Genomic DNA, 16,125 nt, shown 5'->3' on the forward strand with positions numbered 1-16,125 from the left:
AAATTAACAAGACTGAATTACTTCTAATATATATATTATATGTACTATATATAATATATATATCCCGTAACAGTAAGGTAATGTAAGTCTTTAAAATTGTATCCTTTATTACAAGTAATATTTTAAAGTATGTTGTTATTGGTAGTATAAGTTGATAAATATGGGAATCCTGCTTGTTTATTGTAGGATAACCCCACTGTAGTAGTGGAGGATCTCAGGCTCTGCACAGTGAAGCATTGTGAAGACATTGAAAGAAGATTCTGCTTTGAGGTGGTCTCGCCAACAAAGTGAGTGGTTCTAAAGAATTTGAGAATTTATTTTGTTTTTATAGTTTATCTTAAAGAGCTTTCCAGTTTAGAGGTTTGTGTTTGACTTATGATTATTTGTGCTAAAAAAGAAAAAGATGTTTTAAAAATAAATTTCAATAATAATACATATTATGAGACTGATATGATACCTATTGTTCTAATGAGGCACTCGACAATACATATTATATAGCATAACTTCTCTTTATGAATTTTATCCTTTAAATTCTATAATGATTGTATGCTCATATAACCTTTTAACTTTTTAACTCTTATAAGGATTTTACTTCATATTCTCATATGAACTTCGTGTGTGTGTGTGTGTGTGTGTGTGTTTGGTGTGTGTGTGTGTGTGTGTGTGTGGTGTTTCTTGATTTTTTATTTTATTTTTTACTTTATTAAGACAGATTGTGGGCTGGGAATATGGCCTAGTGGCAAGAGCGCTTGCCTCATATACATGAAGCCCTGGGTTCAATTCCCCAACACCACATATACAGAAAATGGCTAGAAGTGGCGCCATGGCTCAAGTGGCAGAGTGCTAGCCTTGAGCAAAGAGAAGCCAGGGACAGTGTGCAGGCCCTGAGTTCAAGGTCCAGGACTGGCCAAAAAAAAAAAAAAAAAGAAGACAGATTGTTTTGTAGTTCATAGTCCCAGATTTGTAATCATCATGCCTCAGGCCTCCCAAATGCTGGGATTACAGGCATGGGCTGTACTTGGTTTGTTTATATTTTTTTAATGTTCAGGGATGATTTGTTTTAAAAGATGATTTATATCATTGGTGCCTTTATGTCTTTGAAAACACATTTTATTCTAAAACAGGCTTAACATTTCAACAGAAATCATTAAGTAGCAAAGTGGACAAAAATAAAAAATGTATGGATTTGAGCATTTTTTATTGCTATTGAACAACAATCTTATTTCCTTTTAGGAGTTGTATGCTCCAGGCAGATTCTGAAAAGCTGCGCCAGGCATGGATTAAGGCTGTTCAGACCAGTATTGCAACTGCTTATAGAGAGAAGGGTGATGAGTCAGAGGTTAGTAAAAGCATCATCAATATCAAGTGAAAAATTACTATATGATTATAATATCTTTATGATGGATGATTTTTATGTAATTGAGTTTTAAAAATCTAGACTGAAATGCTCTTGATTTTATTTTTAATTTTATTTCAATATTTGAATATATCTTTTAAAAAATATTTGAATGTATGTCCCAGATTGGAATAAGGTATTCTGATGTTAGTGTTTTCTCCTAAATATTTTTTGACTTTATGTGAATGAATTTTGAGAAATGAAACTGTTGGGTCATATGACAGGGCTAAGGCATAAGCTTAGTGATAGACGTTTGTCAGAAATATGATTAGGGAAATGAAATGCTCTCTAAGTTATAATTATATTTGAAAGGTCAGGAGTAGCTCAAAGAAGAAGCCTTCCTTAGCAGAGAATGAGGAACTTACTTGACCCAAGCAGTGAGACATATGTAGGAGAGGAACAATTTCATCAGTAGCCAAGTTCACCTAGACAATATTGGATACTAATTATGGGAACTCTGGCAAAAGGGTGTGTTGGTGACACAGCCCTTATATAGGTGTGTCACCTGAATTATACTTTGCCAGTTTGAATCAGTTGTCCTTAAGCCTGCAATGTAGTTATTAGTGGACATTTCTTTACAGTTCCTGGAGATTTTTCTCTCCTATGTCTCGTATCTTTCTCTCACTTAATGAAGGATTTGAGGACTTTCTCCGATATGTTATTGCAAATGAGGTATTTATGACTTTTATGTTTGACAATATCTTAATAATATTATGTCCTCATAGTTTTTTATAGTTTTTATGGAATTTTTATATTAGAGATAAATATCCTTAAGAATTTTAACTGCATTATATTTTTGTTGGTTCTGCTATTTATTTATTTTTTTATACTACCTAGTGTTTGAGCTTTTCCTTATTAATGATTTTTTTCTCTCTAATTTCTCTTTCTAGAATTTCTGAACTGGATTGTGATTGTGTGTTTCTTAGCCTACTGTTTGGGAAATCTCAGTCTTTTAAACCTTCCATTGATATTTGTATCCTATTGTCATTAATTTTCCAAGTGTTCCTTTATGTTTTTTGAACGTTTATACAAATCTGTTCCTTTCTCATGGATACATTATTACAGCTGTGGTTCTTCATCGTACCCTTTAACACAGGAAGCTTAAGTTCCTACCAAATCATTTGAGTCCCCACCAGATTATCTGAATGGACTTGGGAGCCAGGCATTAATATTTTCAAAATTTTCCTTTTTATCATTTATAAGGGTTGAACTGGCCTAGGTGCTCTCCATGAGCTTTTCTAAAAGCTAGGTAGAATGAATAGCCAAGATTGAGAGTCCTTTGTGTTAGAGGCTTTCGTTGTTTCTCTAATAATTTGCTCACAATTATAATTAATACTATAGGTCCTTGGAACTTCTGAGAGAAACTTCTAGACAAGTAGTTAGGATTTTGTCAACCATAAGCTGTACTTGTTTGAATTATTTGTTGAAAAATCATCATAGACACAATCTTCCGAGTCTTTTGGCTGGTATGATTTCTTAGAAAAATGAATCACTTTTCTGCATATGAGTTCCTATTTTATTTGATATTATTTATTACCATCATCTCTTTGTTGCTTAAATTGAGTCAAGTTTGAGCAGAGGAGTTTTCTGTATTCTTTTGATTTGTCCTCACTGATCTTTGAGTGTTCCTTCCCTTTATAGCTCAACAAGAGGTTCTAGGTGCATCTTCTACTTCCTCTGTTTTGAGGCATGAAATTTGTCATTTCTCCAAAAATCCTGAGCTTTTTTTGGTAGAGAATGATAGAAACCAAGATAAGATGTATAGTGTCTTCATATACTTACATTTACATGTACATTTCTTATCTACTTAGATTGGAAACTATTAAATCTCTTGGTAGTCTCAGTTCTGATTTAATATAACAGATTTAATTCTAGTTTTCTTCTTTTCCATATTAATAACTTCTTTCATTGCAATGAGAAATTTGGCTCTTGTATGTCTTTATTCTCATTCTGTTTACTGTATAATATATCCCTGTGTATGTAACCAATATCCTGTGTCTCCTGCCCTTCCAGCCTTGCACTGATACCGTACTTAGGTTCTGGCACTAAACATTAAGGGGACATTCCTACTTAGATGATATCTTCTTGCATTGGCTTATATTTCCCTTGCTGAACTACCTCTCTGGGAACACATCCATGTTCTTACCCTGCCTGAGAGCCAATAACCTGCAAAGGTAGCACTCTTTGGTGGGTTTATGCTTCACCATGTTCAACCATCTCTAGAGTTCTGTGTCCACACTTACTTTGCTCAATTCTTCCTGCTTATAAAACTGAGTTTCCAGGAAAGACAAATAAGAGCCAGATTTTATTTCTAATGATCCTCTGCTGAAATACTCTTTTTTAAAAACGAGTCTATTTTTAAATCAGAAAAGTTTTTATAGACTCTTATCTTTGATTGCTTAGAATCAGTGAGCCATGTCTTTATATAGATCAGGGTATATTGAATATTTTTATTATTTATGTAAACTTTACTATGCACTTAGAAACTTAGCTTTTTACTGTGTGTTGTGATTCACTGTGTAATTGATCTATTTTTTAGTTTATATATAAACAAAGCCACAGTTTTCTAGCTATTTACTGCAGTAATCTATAAAATAACTTATAGTTAATTAAAACCTTGAGAATATGTAATAGAAAATATTATTTATTATTTCTGATAAGGTCTTGATATATAACCAGGCTGGTCTCAAGTTTATGAGTCTTCTGCCTCATCCTCCTGATGCTGGAATTCTTTTTTATTCATGAGTCTTAATAGTATCAACTACCTTTTCTGTCTCACCCTATCTTCCCCATTCTCTCTGCCCTCTTCTTCCTTTCTGCCCTTTATCTTGTTTATATGTTCATTGTGTCTCTTATTATACATAGTTTGAAGTGTTTATATGTTTACCCTAATTAGACTGAAAGTCTGTTGATGGAGGAACCTGAATCTTTTCATCCTGCAGTCATCAGTGCCTATATTAGTGCTTGTTTTATGCCTCAATAGCCTTTTAGTTTATGAATTAGCTTTTTCCCCCTTTTGAACAGGTAGTATGCGACATAATTAGTGATTTATTTTGTGCAACAAAACTAATTCTTAATTTTTTCAGAAGCTGGATAAGAAATCATCTCCATCAACAGGAAGCCTAGATTCTGGAAATGAGTCAAAAGAGAAATTATTGAAAGGAGAAAGTGCTCTGCAGCGGGTCCAGTGTATTCCTGGCAATGCCAGCTGTTGTGATTGTGGTCTGGCAGATCCTCGGTGGGCCAGTATCAACTTGGGCATCACCTTGTGTATCGAGTGCTCAGGGATTCACAGGTGGGTAGCCTGCCCAGAGGAAGCACTTCTTTTGAATAAACACATGTAGTAAATTACTGTGTTTCACTTGGTAGAAGATCTTTTCCATTTCTCTAATTTTGCTACTTTATGTGTGTTGAAGCCCATATTAGGGTTTTTATGTCATTGTACGAGAGAATGAATGTAAAATAGGGACTTGACAATTTTATATTAATTAATCTTTTCCCCCCCATACAGGAGTCTTGGGGTTCATTTTTCAAAAGTACGATCTTTAACTTTAGATACCTGGGAGCCTGAACTTTTAAAGGTAAACTGAATATTTGCATGTAAATATTTCACCTGTTCAGAATTTAGAAATTTGATTTACAGGATTATGGTTTACTCATGCTAATATCAAATAAAAGGTGTTAAACATTGGAGGCTATTTTGGTAAATCTGATGCTTTTATAGTAAGTTCTTAAGTTGTTCAGTTTATATAGTATATGTTTTTGTTTCACTTTTTGAGATGGGGTTTTGCTGTGCAGTCAAAGCTTGCCTTTAACTCATGATCTTCCCTAGTACTGAGATTACAGGATTATACTACCATGCCTGGTCCTATCTCTCTCTCTCTCTTTTTTTTCTTTTTTCTTTCTTTTTTAAAAAACCAGTATCTAGGCTTGAGCTCAGAGCCTCTCATTTGCTGAGCATGCAAGCTTGCTTGCATGACTGGTACTCCCACCCCTTGAGCCATGACTCAATACAGCTTTTTGATAGTAAATTGGGAGATGTGGAGCCTCACAGACTCCTGCCCAATCTGCCTTTGAGGGCGATCCTCTTGATCTAAGCCTCCTGAATAGCAAGGATTATAGAAGTAAACAGCAATACCTGATATAAATAGCACTTGTAACACTTGTCAGTTCACTCTTTATGGATACTCTTTATTTATACCAAGTGGTACCACTGGGTTATTATAGGAATAGGATAGGACCATTCACAAGTTTACATTTGTCAGAGTAGATGTAATCAAATTAAGACATTCTCTTTTCCTCATCTAAGGATTCAAATCCCTGAAAATGTCATGAATAATGAAACTAGACTACCACTGCATTTATAGTGATATTTACTTAGCAGTTGTTAGTACGGTCCTTTCAAGTCCTCCTGTCTAGTTTATCATATTATAGAAAATAAATTCACCTTAGGGTTAGATTATAGTCAACATTTACTTTTGTTGGAAAATTGTGTCTTATGTTTTTATTTCTGTTATGCCAATTATGTAAAAATTGCCTTAGGGAATTACTGTGTAAACATCTAAATAATATTAACTCCCAAGGTAGAGCCCTATTTAGATTCTACCAATTGTTACAAATTCAAAGCTGAGATACAAATTCAAACTGAGATAAGGAGCAGAATCTAATTTCTATAGCAGCTTTGAATATAGATACGAATTAAGGGGAGGGAGTGAATTTAGAAAGCATGGATAATTATGTAAACCTGTCTACTTAGTACACATTAAAAAATGAAACTAAGTAAATTTTCAAGTGCTTATGTACAAATTATAAGGAAGAAATACATTTTTTTCTCCAATTTTGAGTTAAAACTTGACCTGTTAGACCATAGGAGTCTTTTTTTATTTAACTCATCAGAAAGTATTAGTACACAGAATGGTCTAGTCATAGAAAGGGGAAGGAAAACTAGTAGAAGATGGATTCTGTACTTCCAGAAGCTTAAAATCATATTGGGAAATATCACAAATACATCTAATGACAATAGCTAGCAGATATAGGCATTCAATATCTTAGTTTCATTTGAGTGAGAGAGAGAGAGAGAGAGTATGTGTGCGTGTGCGCACATGCCTATTGGGGCTTGAACTCAGGGTCTGTTGTCCTTTAGCTTTCTTGCACAAGGTTGGCATTCTACCACTTGAGCCATAGGTCTGCTTTGAGCTGTTTTCTTTTTTGTGTGTTTAGAGATAAGAGTCTCACTGACTACTTCCCCCCTGGGCTGGCTTCAAACTGAGATCCTCAGATCTCATCCTCCCTAGTAGCTAGGATTACAGGCAGGAACCACCAGTGCCTGACCCTTAGTTCCAATTTTAAATAAAGGAATTTTTTTTAGTAAAGCAGGTGCTTAAACAGGAAGGAAGTTCCCTGGATCAGGCCTGTCTAGAGGAAAATGAAATTTTCCCCTAGGTAGTTTAGACAAATTATTGAGTGTCAGGTAATTAAAATATACATTTATCAGACTGTAAGTAGTATGAGAACTCTTTAGGAAGAAATAGAAGTCAGATATTATTACTGGAGAGACCAAAGTGTCACAGTACTGACATTGGTTTGATATTTCTTTGTTCTAGAATTGTATGGGAGGAAGAGGCATGTGTAGGAGAAAGAAATAATTGGATGTAATTAAGATAAGCTTTGTACATCTTCAGTTTCTAAATTAAAATGGCATGTCTAAAAGATTAGCTTTGAAATAACAAGTTATAAAAAATGTTCAAAATAATAAGCATTGTCTTTACTCCAGGTGAACTATTGGGGCTGGAGGTATTTTTACCCCTGGGCTTAATCTCCAGGTTCAAGAAAAAATACTCTTTTGTAATCTTATAGATTCTTTTATAATACATTAGAATTTGTAAAGAAAAATAATACCACTTAAAATTTGGAAAATGATTTAATTTATGTGTGTGTATTTGTGCTGCTCCTGGTCTTGGTTCTAAGGCTTGAACTTGGGGCCTGGGCACTGTCCCTAAGTTTTTTGCTCAAAGCCATCAATCTACCACTTGAGCCACAGCTCCATTACTAGCTTTTTTGGTAGTTAATAGAAATACATAGTGTCATGGACTTTCATGCCCAGGCTGGCTTTAAACCTTAATCCTCAGATCTCAACCCCTTGAGTAGTTAGGATTATAGGCATGAGCTACTGACACCTGGCTACAAGAGTGTGAACCTCTCCCTTCTCCCCCTCCCTTCATGTTCCTTCCTCTCTCTCTCTCCCCCTTCCCTTTCTCTATGTCTCTGTGTCAGTTCTGGGACTTTAACTCAGGGCTGAGGTAATATCCCTGGTCAAGGATATAGTGCCCTATCACTTGAGCCACACAACTTTACTTCTGAGTTTGTTTGTTTTTTTTTAAACCAGTCCTGGGGCTTGGACTAGGGTCCTGAACACTGTCCCTGACTTCTTTTTGCTCAAGGCTAGCACTCTACCTCCTGAGCCACAGTGCCACTTCTGGCTTTTACTGTGTATGTGGTGCTGAGGAATCAAACCCAGGGCTTCATGCATGCTAGGCAAGCACTCCACTGCTAAGCCATATTCCCAGCCCTGAGTTTGGCTTTTTAAAGAAAATTGATTCTTTTTTATTTTATTTTAAGATGAATTATTTTATCAACTAATTTTATAAATTTTAATCATAATGTACAATTGATTAGATAGTATAAAATGTGTCATTCTTGGTAATTTTTCCAAATACTTGTTTTTGTTTTGTTTTGTTTTGTTTGTTGCTTTGTAATAGTACCTAGACTTGAGCTCAAGACCCTCAGGCTTTCTCTAAACTTTTTTGTACATGTCTGGAGCCATATGTTCTAGCTGATACTTTTGGTAGTTCATTGGATATGGAGTTTCACAGACTGTTTGTCTATGCTGCCTTTGAACTATGTTCCTTCAGGTTTCAACCTCCTTGAGTAGCTAGGATTACAGGCCATGAACCACCAGTATCCAGCTAGTTTTACCAACTTTTTAACAAACTTTCCTAGAATCAAATATAAAGCAATGCTTTCCCCATCATTATGCAATTTCTTTTTTGTCCTGTATTAATTTTTTGTAAATGAGGTTGTTTTCTCTGCTGTCATTTTCATCCAGTGATGTATCCATTGTCTGTAGTTCTAATATAGATTTTTTCGTGGTGTGTGTGCCAGAACTGTGGCCTGAACTCTAGACATCAAGCTCTTGCTTGGCTTTTCTGCTTATAGCTTTAGCTCTGTGACTTGAGCCACACATTCACTTCTAGCTTTTTGCTATGTAATTGGAGATAAAAGTCTCGACTTTCATTGCTTGGACTGGCTTTGAAGTCCTTCCATCTCAACTTTCTGAGTAGTGAAGATTTTAGGTTGAGCCACCACCTAGCTTGAAGCACCTTGCTTCTTTAGTGCAGATTGTTTAAAGAGTAATACATAATTGGTATCACTTCTTTGAAAATAAACATGTGACATAAAAAATAAAGTTATGATTGCTCAAATAAGGAAGTAGCACATTTAAGACTGGGCATAGTGAGTAACTCATATCTATAATTCTAGTAATTTAGGAAATGGAGTTAAGAGGATGGTGATTCTAAGCCATCCTTGTGCAAAACTTTAGGGAAACATTATCTCAAAAACAAGCCAGGTGGGCTGGGAATATGGCCCAGTGGTAAAGTGCTCGCCTCGCATAAATGAAGTCCTGGGTTCGTTTCCTTACCACCACATATATAGAAAAAGCCAGAAGTGGCTCAAGTGGTAGAGTGCTAGCCTTGAGTAAAAATAATCCAGGGACAGTGCTTAGGTCCTGAGTTCAGGCCCCAGGACTGGCAAAAAACAAAACAAAAATGGAAAACAAGCCAGGTGTGGTAGATCATATTTCTAATCCTAGTTATTCTGGATGTCTGGAGAGATAGGTAGGAGAGGCATGGTCAAAGATCAACTAGACCAAGCCCTATCTGAACAATAACTGAAGCAAAAAGGGCTGGAGTTGCGGTTCTAGTGCTTGACTAGCAGCAAATGAAAGGTCCTGAGTTTAAAACCCACTACCACCAAAAAACCCCAAACAAAACCCATCACAGCAGACAGAATGGCACATTCATAATTTATTAGAAATAGCTGTGTCAGGGTGCCAGCTGAGAGGGAGAGAGGGACAGAGAGAGAGGAAGGTGGGGGAGGGTAACTGGAGGCAGAGGGAAGGAGGAAGGGATGGGCCTAAAAAAGTTTGTGAATAAGGTAACAAGGAAAAAGGGAGACAGTTTTCTTCTGCTTGCCTAATGTACACTTTCTAAGATGCCCTTCCTACCCTGCTTCTGTTCTTAGATCCAGATGGCATTCTCATTTTCTTGCTGTCTCACCCTAGGCCATTTCCCTTTCTCATAACTAATAATCTCTAATGTCTTAACTTTGTTCTTTACAACCATGGTCCTATCATGCTTGTGTGAAGTATTCCTTTAACCCAGATAAGGTCAGGGAAATGGATTGGATCACTTGCATCTTGGTGTAATAGTCTAGTGGTCAAGTCTGGAATTGGACCCAACCAAAAGTATGTGATTTACTACTAAGACACTGCAGATAAATCTTGTGAATTGTAAACTGAATCAGAGGTAGAGGGACAGACTAAAAACTTATAAAAGATTTTGAGATATATAGCAAGGAGTTGCTTAATATTTGGAGATAGAACTTGAAGAGGAAGAAAAGTCCAAAACTAAATTTCAAAAAAGTTGTTTTTGATGGATTTGAATATTTCTGGGAAGTAGATATAAGGAGAAAACTGAAAAGGATAGATATTTAACTTTTCTGGTTTTCCGTAGACTAGTAATACTGACTCTACCTAACTATCAATGATATTTTATTGTCCCACTATAAATATACAGATACAGTAGTTGTGTTACATACATAGGTAGATAGACAGGTAGATGCTTGTGATTATATACAATGTATATGTATGTACAGAACATATATTATATTGTTAGAGGACTGAGAATATGGTCTAGTGGCAAGAGTGCTTGCCTTGTATACATGAAGCCCTGGGTTTGATTCCTCATCACCACATATATAGAAAATGGCCAGAAGTGGCGCTGTGGCTCAAGTGGCAGAGTGCTAGCCTTGAGCAAAAGGAAGCCAGGGACAGTGCTCAGGCCCTGAGTTCAAGCCCCAGGACTGGCAAAAAAAAAAAAAAAAAATAGCCTGCCTTGTATATTGTTAGAATGATGCAGGAGTGCTAATGTTCTAGGGAAGATGTTCTAGTGAAGGATGACAAAATGATAATTACTCTCAGTTCTTGTCTGTTTTAACTTTACACTTCTTTGTGGAATAAGCAATTTTAGGATATGCAAGAGAATTAGTGAACTGTACCTATTTTGAGAACTTCTAAGTTTTAGCTTAATTTCAGGACTTTTAATTTTATAGCCTATTTTTCTATTTTCCTGTCAAACAGCTGATGTGTGAGTTGGGAAATGATGTTATAAATCATGTTTATGAAGCTAAAGTGGAAAAAATGGGAATAAAAAAACCACAGCCAGGACAAAGGTACCATTTTAATTGTCTTTAATGTGCTATCCCCACCTCTAATCAGGAATGTACCTATGATTTTATCTCATGGCAGTTGATATACTGTTTAGACAGAGTGTTTACAAGTCATTATTACTGCTTTTCTTTACATTTGAGTATCTCAGTCTTGAGTATATTAGTTTGACAATTATACTTTATTGGACAGGTATTTATAGTCTATAGATGAAATTGAATCTTAAAAATTAGGTCTTAAAACATCTATTGAGTGTAAACACTTAGCTGTATTTCAAAGTTCTCTTCCTGGGAGGAATTCAAAGAGAAATGATCTGTTTGTTAATGTCTTCAAAAACCAAGTTTTGACATTAAATCATGTTACAGTATTTGACTTAGTTCAGCAAATATTGTTAATTGCATAGGTCCCCTGTATGGCATTGTAATGTTGAACAAAGGTGATGTTGCAGGAGAGAAGGCTTATGTGCTGTGTTAAATTGCACTTCAGTTTTGTATAAGAAGGTTACTGAATGAAGCAGCTAGAAGATAGTGCCTTCAAGATACAAATTTTGTTGGTAGTGTTGCTTTTAGTCATTATGATTTTTTTTTCAGTTTCAGCGTTAAAATTGTATTTGCTAAATGTCATTATATTCAATGTATGTTACATTAAAAATGAACTATGCAACTTAAGCATTGGCATGGGAGGGAGAAAATGGATGAGAATTAAGGAAAGAGTAACATTGACCAAGAAGCTTTATATTCATAACCTGACTTTGGGAATTTGTATAATTTGTACCCTTTGTACAACTACTTAATAGTAAGAAAGTTAAAAAAAAATTATTTGCCAGAATCGTATGTTCAGATTTTTTTAGCCCTTTAAAAAACAGTGCTATTTAAATATTTGCCTAAGCATAATTGAGGTATTTTAAGACCTTTTAAATTCAGTCAAAGACCCAGTCAGTCCCTAAGCTGTGCGTGCATGTGTGCATTTGTTCGTGCTTGCGCCTGTGTGTGCCCCTGACTCTGGGGCTTGAACTCAGACTGTAAGTGCTATCTCTGAGGTTAATTTTTGCTCAAGGTAGTACTCTACCACAGAGTTGCATGGAATTCTCTGCTTGGATTGTCTTTGAACAGTGATTTTCAGATTTCAGCTGCAGAGTAGCTAGGATTATAGGCATGAGCCACACTGGTGGCTAAGACTTAAGCGTTTTAAAAGGAGATAAAGGAGAAAAATTGTAAGACAAATTTGGTGTTTTAAATCAAAAGTTTAAATGTGATGCTTTTGTTTTCATGTAGGAATGCTATTGTGTTTTAAAGTATCATATGAAAAGTGATGGTCATAAGTAATAACTTCAGTATGAGACCATATCTATTGAGTAAAAGCAAATTAGTTAATTTTGATATATTTTTATACTTTTCCTGGTAATATTTTTTCTTCTTTATTGTCATAGTGATGTACAGGGGGGTTACAGTTTCATATGTAAGGGAAGTTTATTTCTTATCCATCTTGTTTCCTTCTCATCCCCCCTTTCCCCTTCCTAGTCACCCCCACCCCCCACCCCCCACATGAGTTGTACAGTTGGTTAATACCATTTGGTTTTGTGAGTATCACTATTGCAATGGTTAGTCTTTTTGTCCTTTGTCTCTCGATTTTGGTATTCTCTTTCCCTTCCCTAGTTCCCATACACATATATACATGTATATACAGTATCTGGAGTATTAAGACAAGTTGCAGTAATAGCAGGAGTAAAACCACAGGAAGGGAATACTAGAGAAAAAAAGTACCGTTTCACAAGGCATGTTGAAATTAACAACAATGATATACCACTTATTTCCATAACATGGAGTTCATTTTGCTTAGCATTATCTTGTGTGTTCATGTGGGCATAGCTGTTGTGATCTTCTGCTATGTCTATCCTAGAAATGTACAAATTATTCCCTATGAGGGAGACCATAAAGTTCATGTTTTTTTGGGTCTGGCTCACTTCACGTAGTAAGATTTTTTTCCCAAGTCTTTCCATTTCCTTACGAATGGGGTAGTATCATTCTTTCCGATAAGAGGCGTAGAATTCCATTTTTATCTGCAAAAAGTATATGTAAAAGTAAATACATAAAATTAAGAAAATAAATAGTGCTATGTAACCATTTGTGATTTTTCAATTAGGCTATTTAATTTTTGAAATGAATTAATTAAAATTGGAAAGAAACATTGTATAAGAACTGTCACTATTGTAACTAGTTTTGCAAAATGATTTTGTTTGAAATATTCAGTACTTAATGACATCTTTTCAATATTGCCATGCTCAGCATTAAGCAAGAATATCATGACATTTTTATGTGTACCAGACAGGAAAAAGAGGCATATATCAGAGCTAAATATGTGGAGAAAAAGTTTGTGGATAAACATTCTGCACCATCGTCACCTCCTGAGCAGGACAAAAAGCTTATCTCCAAAAGTTGCGAAGAAAAGAGACTGAGCATTTCTAAACTTGGGCCAGGTGACCAAATCAGAGCATCTGTCCAAAGTACAGGTATTAGACCTCTTTGCTATGAATATAAATACTATCCTGAATTCAAGTCACTTTCGTAATTTCTGAATTAGAAGCTATTGTAGGTTTCTTCTTTGCTAAGCACTGTTTCCTTCTACGTATTCTAAGGAAAAACTCAATTTTTGTGTCTTTAAAACAGTTAACTGGAAGTGATACTATGATAATCCACATTTTTAGGTAATGTGTATATGCTAAGGAATAAAACTGCTTAAAATGCAAGGGGAGATGGGAATTAGAAATCTATCATGCCAGAAGCCCTAAGTATCTGATTAATTACCTGATTTCCTTCCTATTTTTTCCTCCTGAATTTTTCCCAGTAACATTTTTTTCCTGCCCTTTCCCTTCTTATGGCCTGCTTTGTGCTTTGCTAACTTGCATGTCCTCAGTGGTTGCTGTAAATAGCGACGAGGCCAGGCGGGAGTCTCTGTTCTGTCCTGATGAGCTAGATTCACTCTTCTCCTACTTTGATACTTCTTCAAAACTGCGTAGTAGTAAGTACTACTCTTGTGGAGCATTCCAAGTCTGTGCCAGTGGTCATTGTGCGGTGTGGCCATTTCTCTAGATGTTACCCATTGTCTCAGAATTACATATTACTTACAGTCATGCAATAAGTCAAGCTCTTTATGACTCCTGACATTTTATGGGGTACTAGATGTGATATTTTCAGGCTTTGTGACTGATTTATATCACAATAAGCTAAGTAGTTAAAAAATTAAAATTGTATTAAATATTCTACTGGTGGTGGCCGAGTTCATGTTGACATGTAAAAGTTCATTTCAAAATCTCTGGTTGTGGGAGATGTTGTTCTGAACGGCGTGACCTTTAATCACTAGCCAATTTTTCTTCAAAACAGTTAAAAGCAATGACAGTGGGATCCAGCAAAGCTGTGATGATGGAAGAGAATCTTTACCCTCCACAGTGTCAGCCAATAGTTTATATGAGCCTGGTGAGTTTTGATGATATTTAGTGTTAATTGGTATAATTAGCTGAAAAAAATGTGTGCAGTAAATGCCAATTCTCGATAAAATAGTTTCTAAAGGAAATAGCCTATTAGAAGGTTATAGGGTAGAAGTAATACATAAAATCAGAAAGCAGCAATTTCTCTTCATATGTGGAAGTTCTTTGCTAGTTCTCCATTCTTTCAAAAGTGCCTTGCCAATAGGTAAGGCTAACTTCTAGTCCATCTGTACTGTCTTTACATTTGTTCTCATTTTTGCTGTTTCTCTTCCCCTCCAGCTCCCTCTTTCCTCTTTTTCCATCCGTTCCATCTCCCTCCTGCTTTCTTTCTCTCTCACATTCCCTTTTCCTCTCGTCTTCCTTGGCTCTTTTGGTAGTTCTGAGCTTTAAACTTAGGGCTTTATGCTTTCTGGGTAGATACTCCATCATTTGAGCCATCCCTCCATCTTACTATTCTTTTGTCCTTCCTTGTGGCTTTTTTTTTTGGGGGGGGGGTTGGGGGCAGAAGTTAGTCCTAGGGTTGAACTTTGGGCCTTGGTACTGTTTCTGAGCTTTTGTGCTCAATGCTAGTGTGCTACCACTTGAGCCGTACATAGCTCCACTTCTAACTTTTTGGTGGTTAATTGGAGATAAGAGTTTCACAGAATTTCCTGCCCTAGGGCTGGATTTGAACTTGATTTTCAAATCTCAGTCTCCTGAGTAGCTGGGATTACAGGTATGAATCACTTGACATTCAGCTGTGGCTATTTTTTTCTTATCAGGTAAAAAAGATCAGTAGTTCCATTCCCCTTAGAGAATGACAAGTGCTTTATTCCTGTATTCTCTCCTCCATAATTTCAGTGATTTGGGTCTTGCAGTAAACATTCATCAGATTATTTGAACTGGTTATAGTGCAAATTGTGATAGTAGGGCTGGGAATGTAGCTTAGTGGTAGAGTGCTTTCCTAGCATGCATGAAGCCCCTGGTTAGATTCCTCAGAATCACATAAACAGAAAAAGCCGGAAGTGGCACTGTGGCTCAAGTGGTAGAGTGCTAGCTTTGAGCAAAAAAGAAGCCAAGGACAGTACTCAGGCCCTGAGTTCAAGCCCCAGGACTGGCCAAAAAAAGTGATGGTATTGGATCATCTTAGGGATTTAGGTTTGAACCAGTGGTAAAATACTTCAGAGATTCTTGTTGCCTCTTAAGTCCAAGGATATACAAATTTAAAAAAATCTCATTCATCCATTCATATGTGTCACTAATTAGATGACAAGGCATTTGACTATCTTAAGAGAGTCATAGTTGCTGGGAATATGGCCTAATAGCAAGAGTGCTTGCCTCGCATACATGAAGCCCCGGGTTCAATTCCCCAGCACCACATATATAGAAAATGGCAAGAAGTGGTGCTGTGGCTCAAGTGGCAGAGTGCTAGCCTTGAGCAAAAAGAAGCCAGAGACAGTGCTCAGGCCCTGAGTCCAAGGCCCAGGACTGGCAGAAAAAAAAAAAAATAAATAAATAAAAAATAATTGAAAGAAAGAAAAAAGAGAGAGTCATAGTTACTCCTGACTTTTATCCATCCCTCATTGAATTTCATCACTTTGACTTTTAATACAGCATTTAACTCATCTATTGAATACTTGCAAGAACACATGGCTTTATGAAGAAAGTTGATATTTAAGGAATGATTAAGTTTATATGAAATAAGATATCTGTGTAAAAAGCATCTCATTATCATTGCTTAATGACATCAGAAACTAATAT

General features: G+C 36.0%; 1 protein-coding gene and 1 long non-coding RNA gene across 3 annotated transcripts in view; both read left to right on the forward strand.

Annotated features, from left to right (window-relative positions):
* Acap2 (ArfGAP with coiled-coil, ankyrin repeat and PH domains 2) overlaps positions 1-16,125 on the forward strand; it is a 115,581-nt gene that overhangs the window by 87,560 nt on the left and 11,896 nt on the right. For both annotated transcript variants that reach the window (XM_048346907.1, XM_048346908.1), the window contains 7 exons: positions 187-287; positions 1,234-1,339; positions 4,483-4,691; positions 4,908-4,977; positions 10,815-10,906; positions 13,226-13,410; positions 14,282-14,374. In XM_048346907.1, coding sequence (XP_048202864.1) covers positions 187-287; positions 1,234-1,339; positions 4,483-4,691; positions 4,908-4,977; positions 10,815-10,906; positions 13,226-13,410; positions 14,282-14,374 — 856 coding nt within the window. The remainder of the gene's footprint in view (positions 1-186; positions 288-1,233; positions 1,340-4,482; positions 4,692-4,907; positions 4,978-10,814; positions 10,907-13,225; positions 13,411-14,281; positions 14,375-16,125) is intronic.
* On the forward strand, positions 5,939-7,293 carry LOC125351848. The gene is made up of 3 exons (XR_007211029.1): positions 5,939-5,949; positions 6,476-6,482; positions 6,902-7,293. It is a non-coding gene; the product is annotated as an uncharacterized LOC125351848 (long non-coding RNA).

This window comes from Perognathus longimembris, chromosome 5 (genome assembly GCF_023159225.1).
Source record: "Perognathus longimembris pacificus isolate PPM17 chromosome 5, ASM2315922v1, whole genome shotgun sequence".
NCBI classification, from domain to species: domain Eukaryota; kingdom Metazoa; phylum Chordata; class Mammalia; order Rodentia; family Heteromyidae; genus Perognathus; species Perognathus longimembris.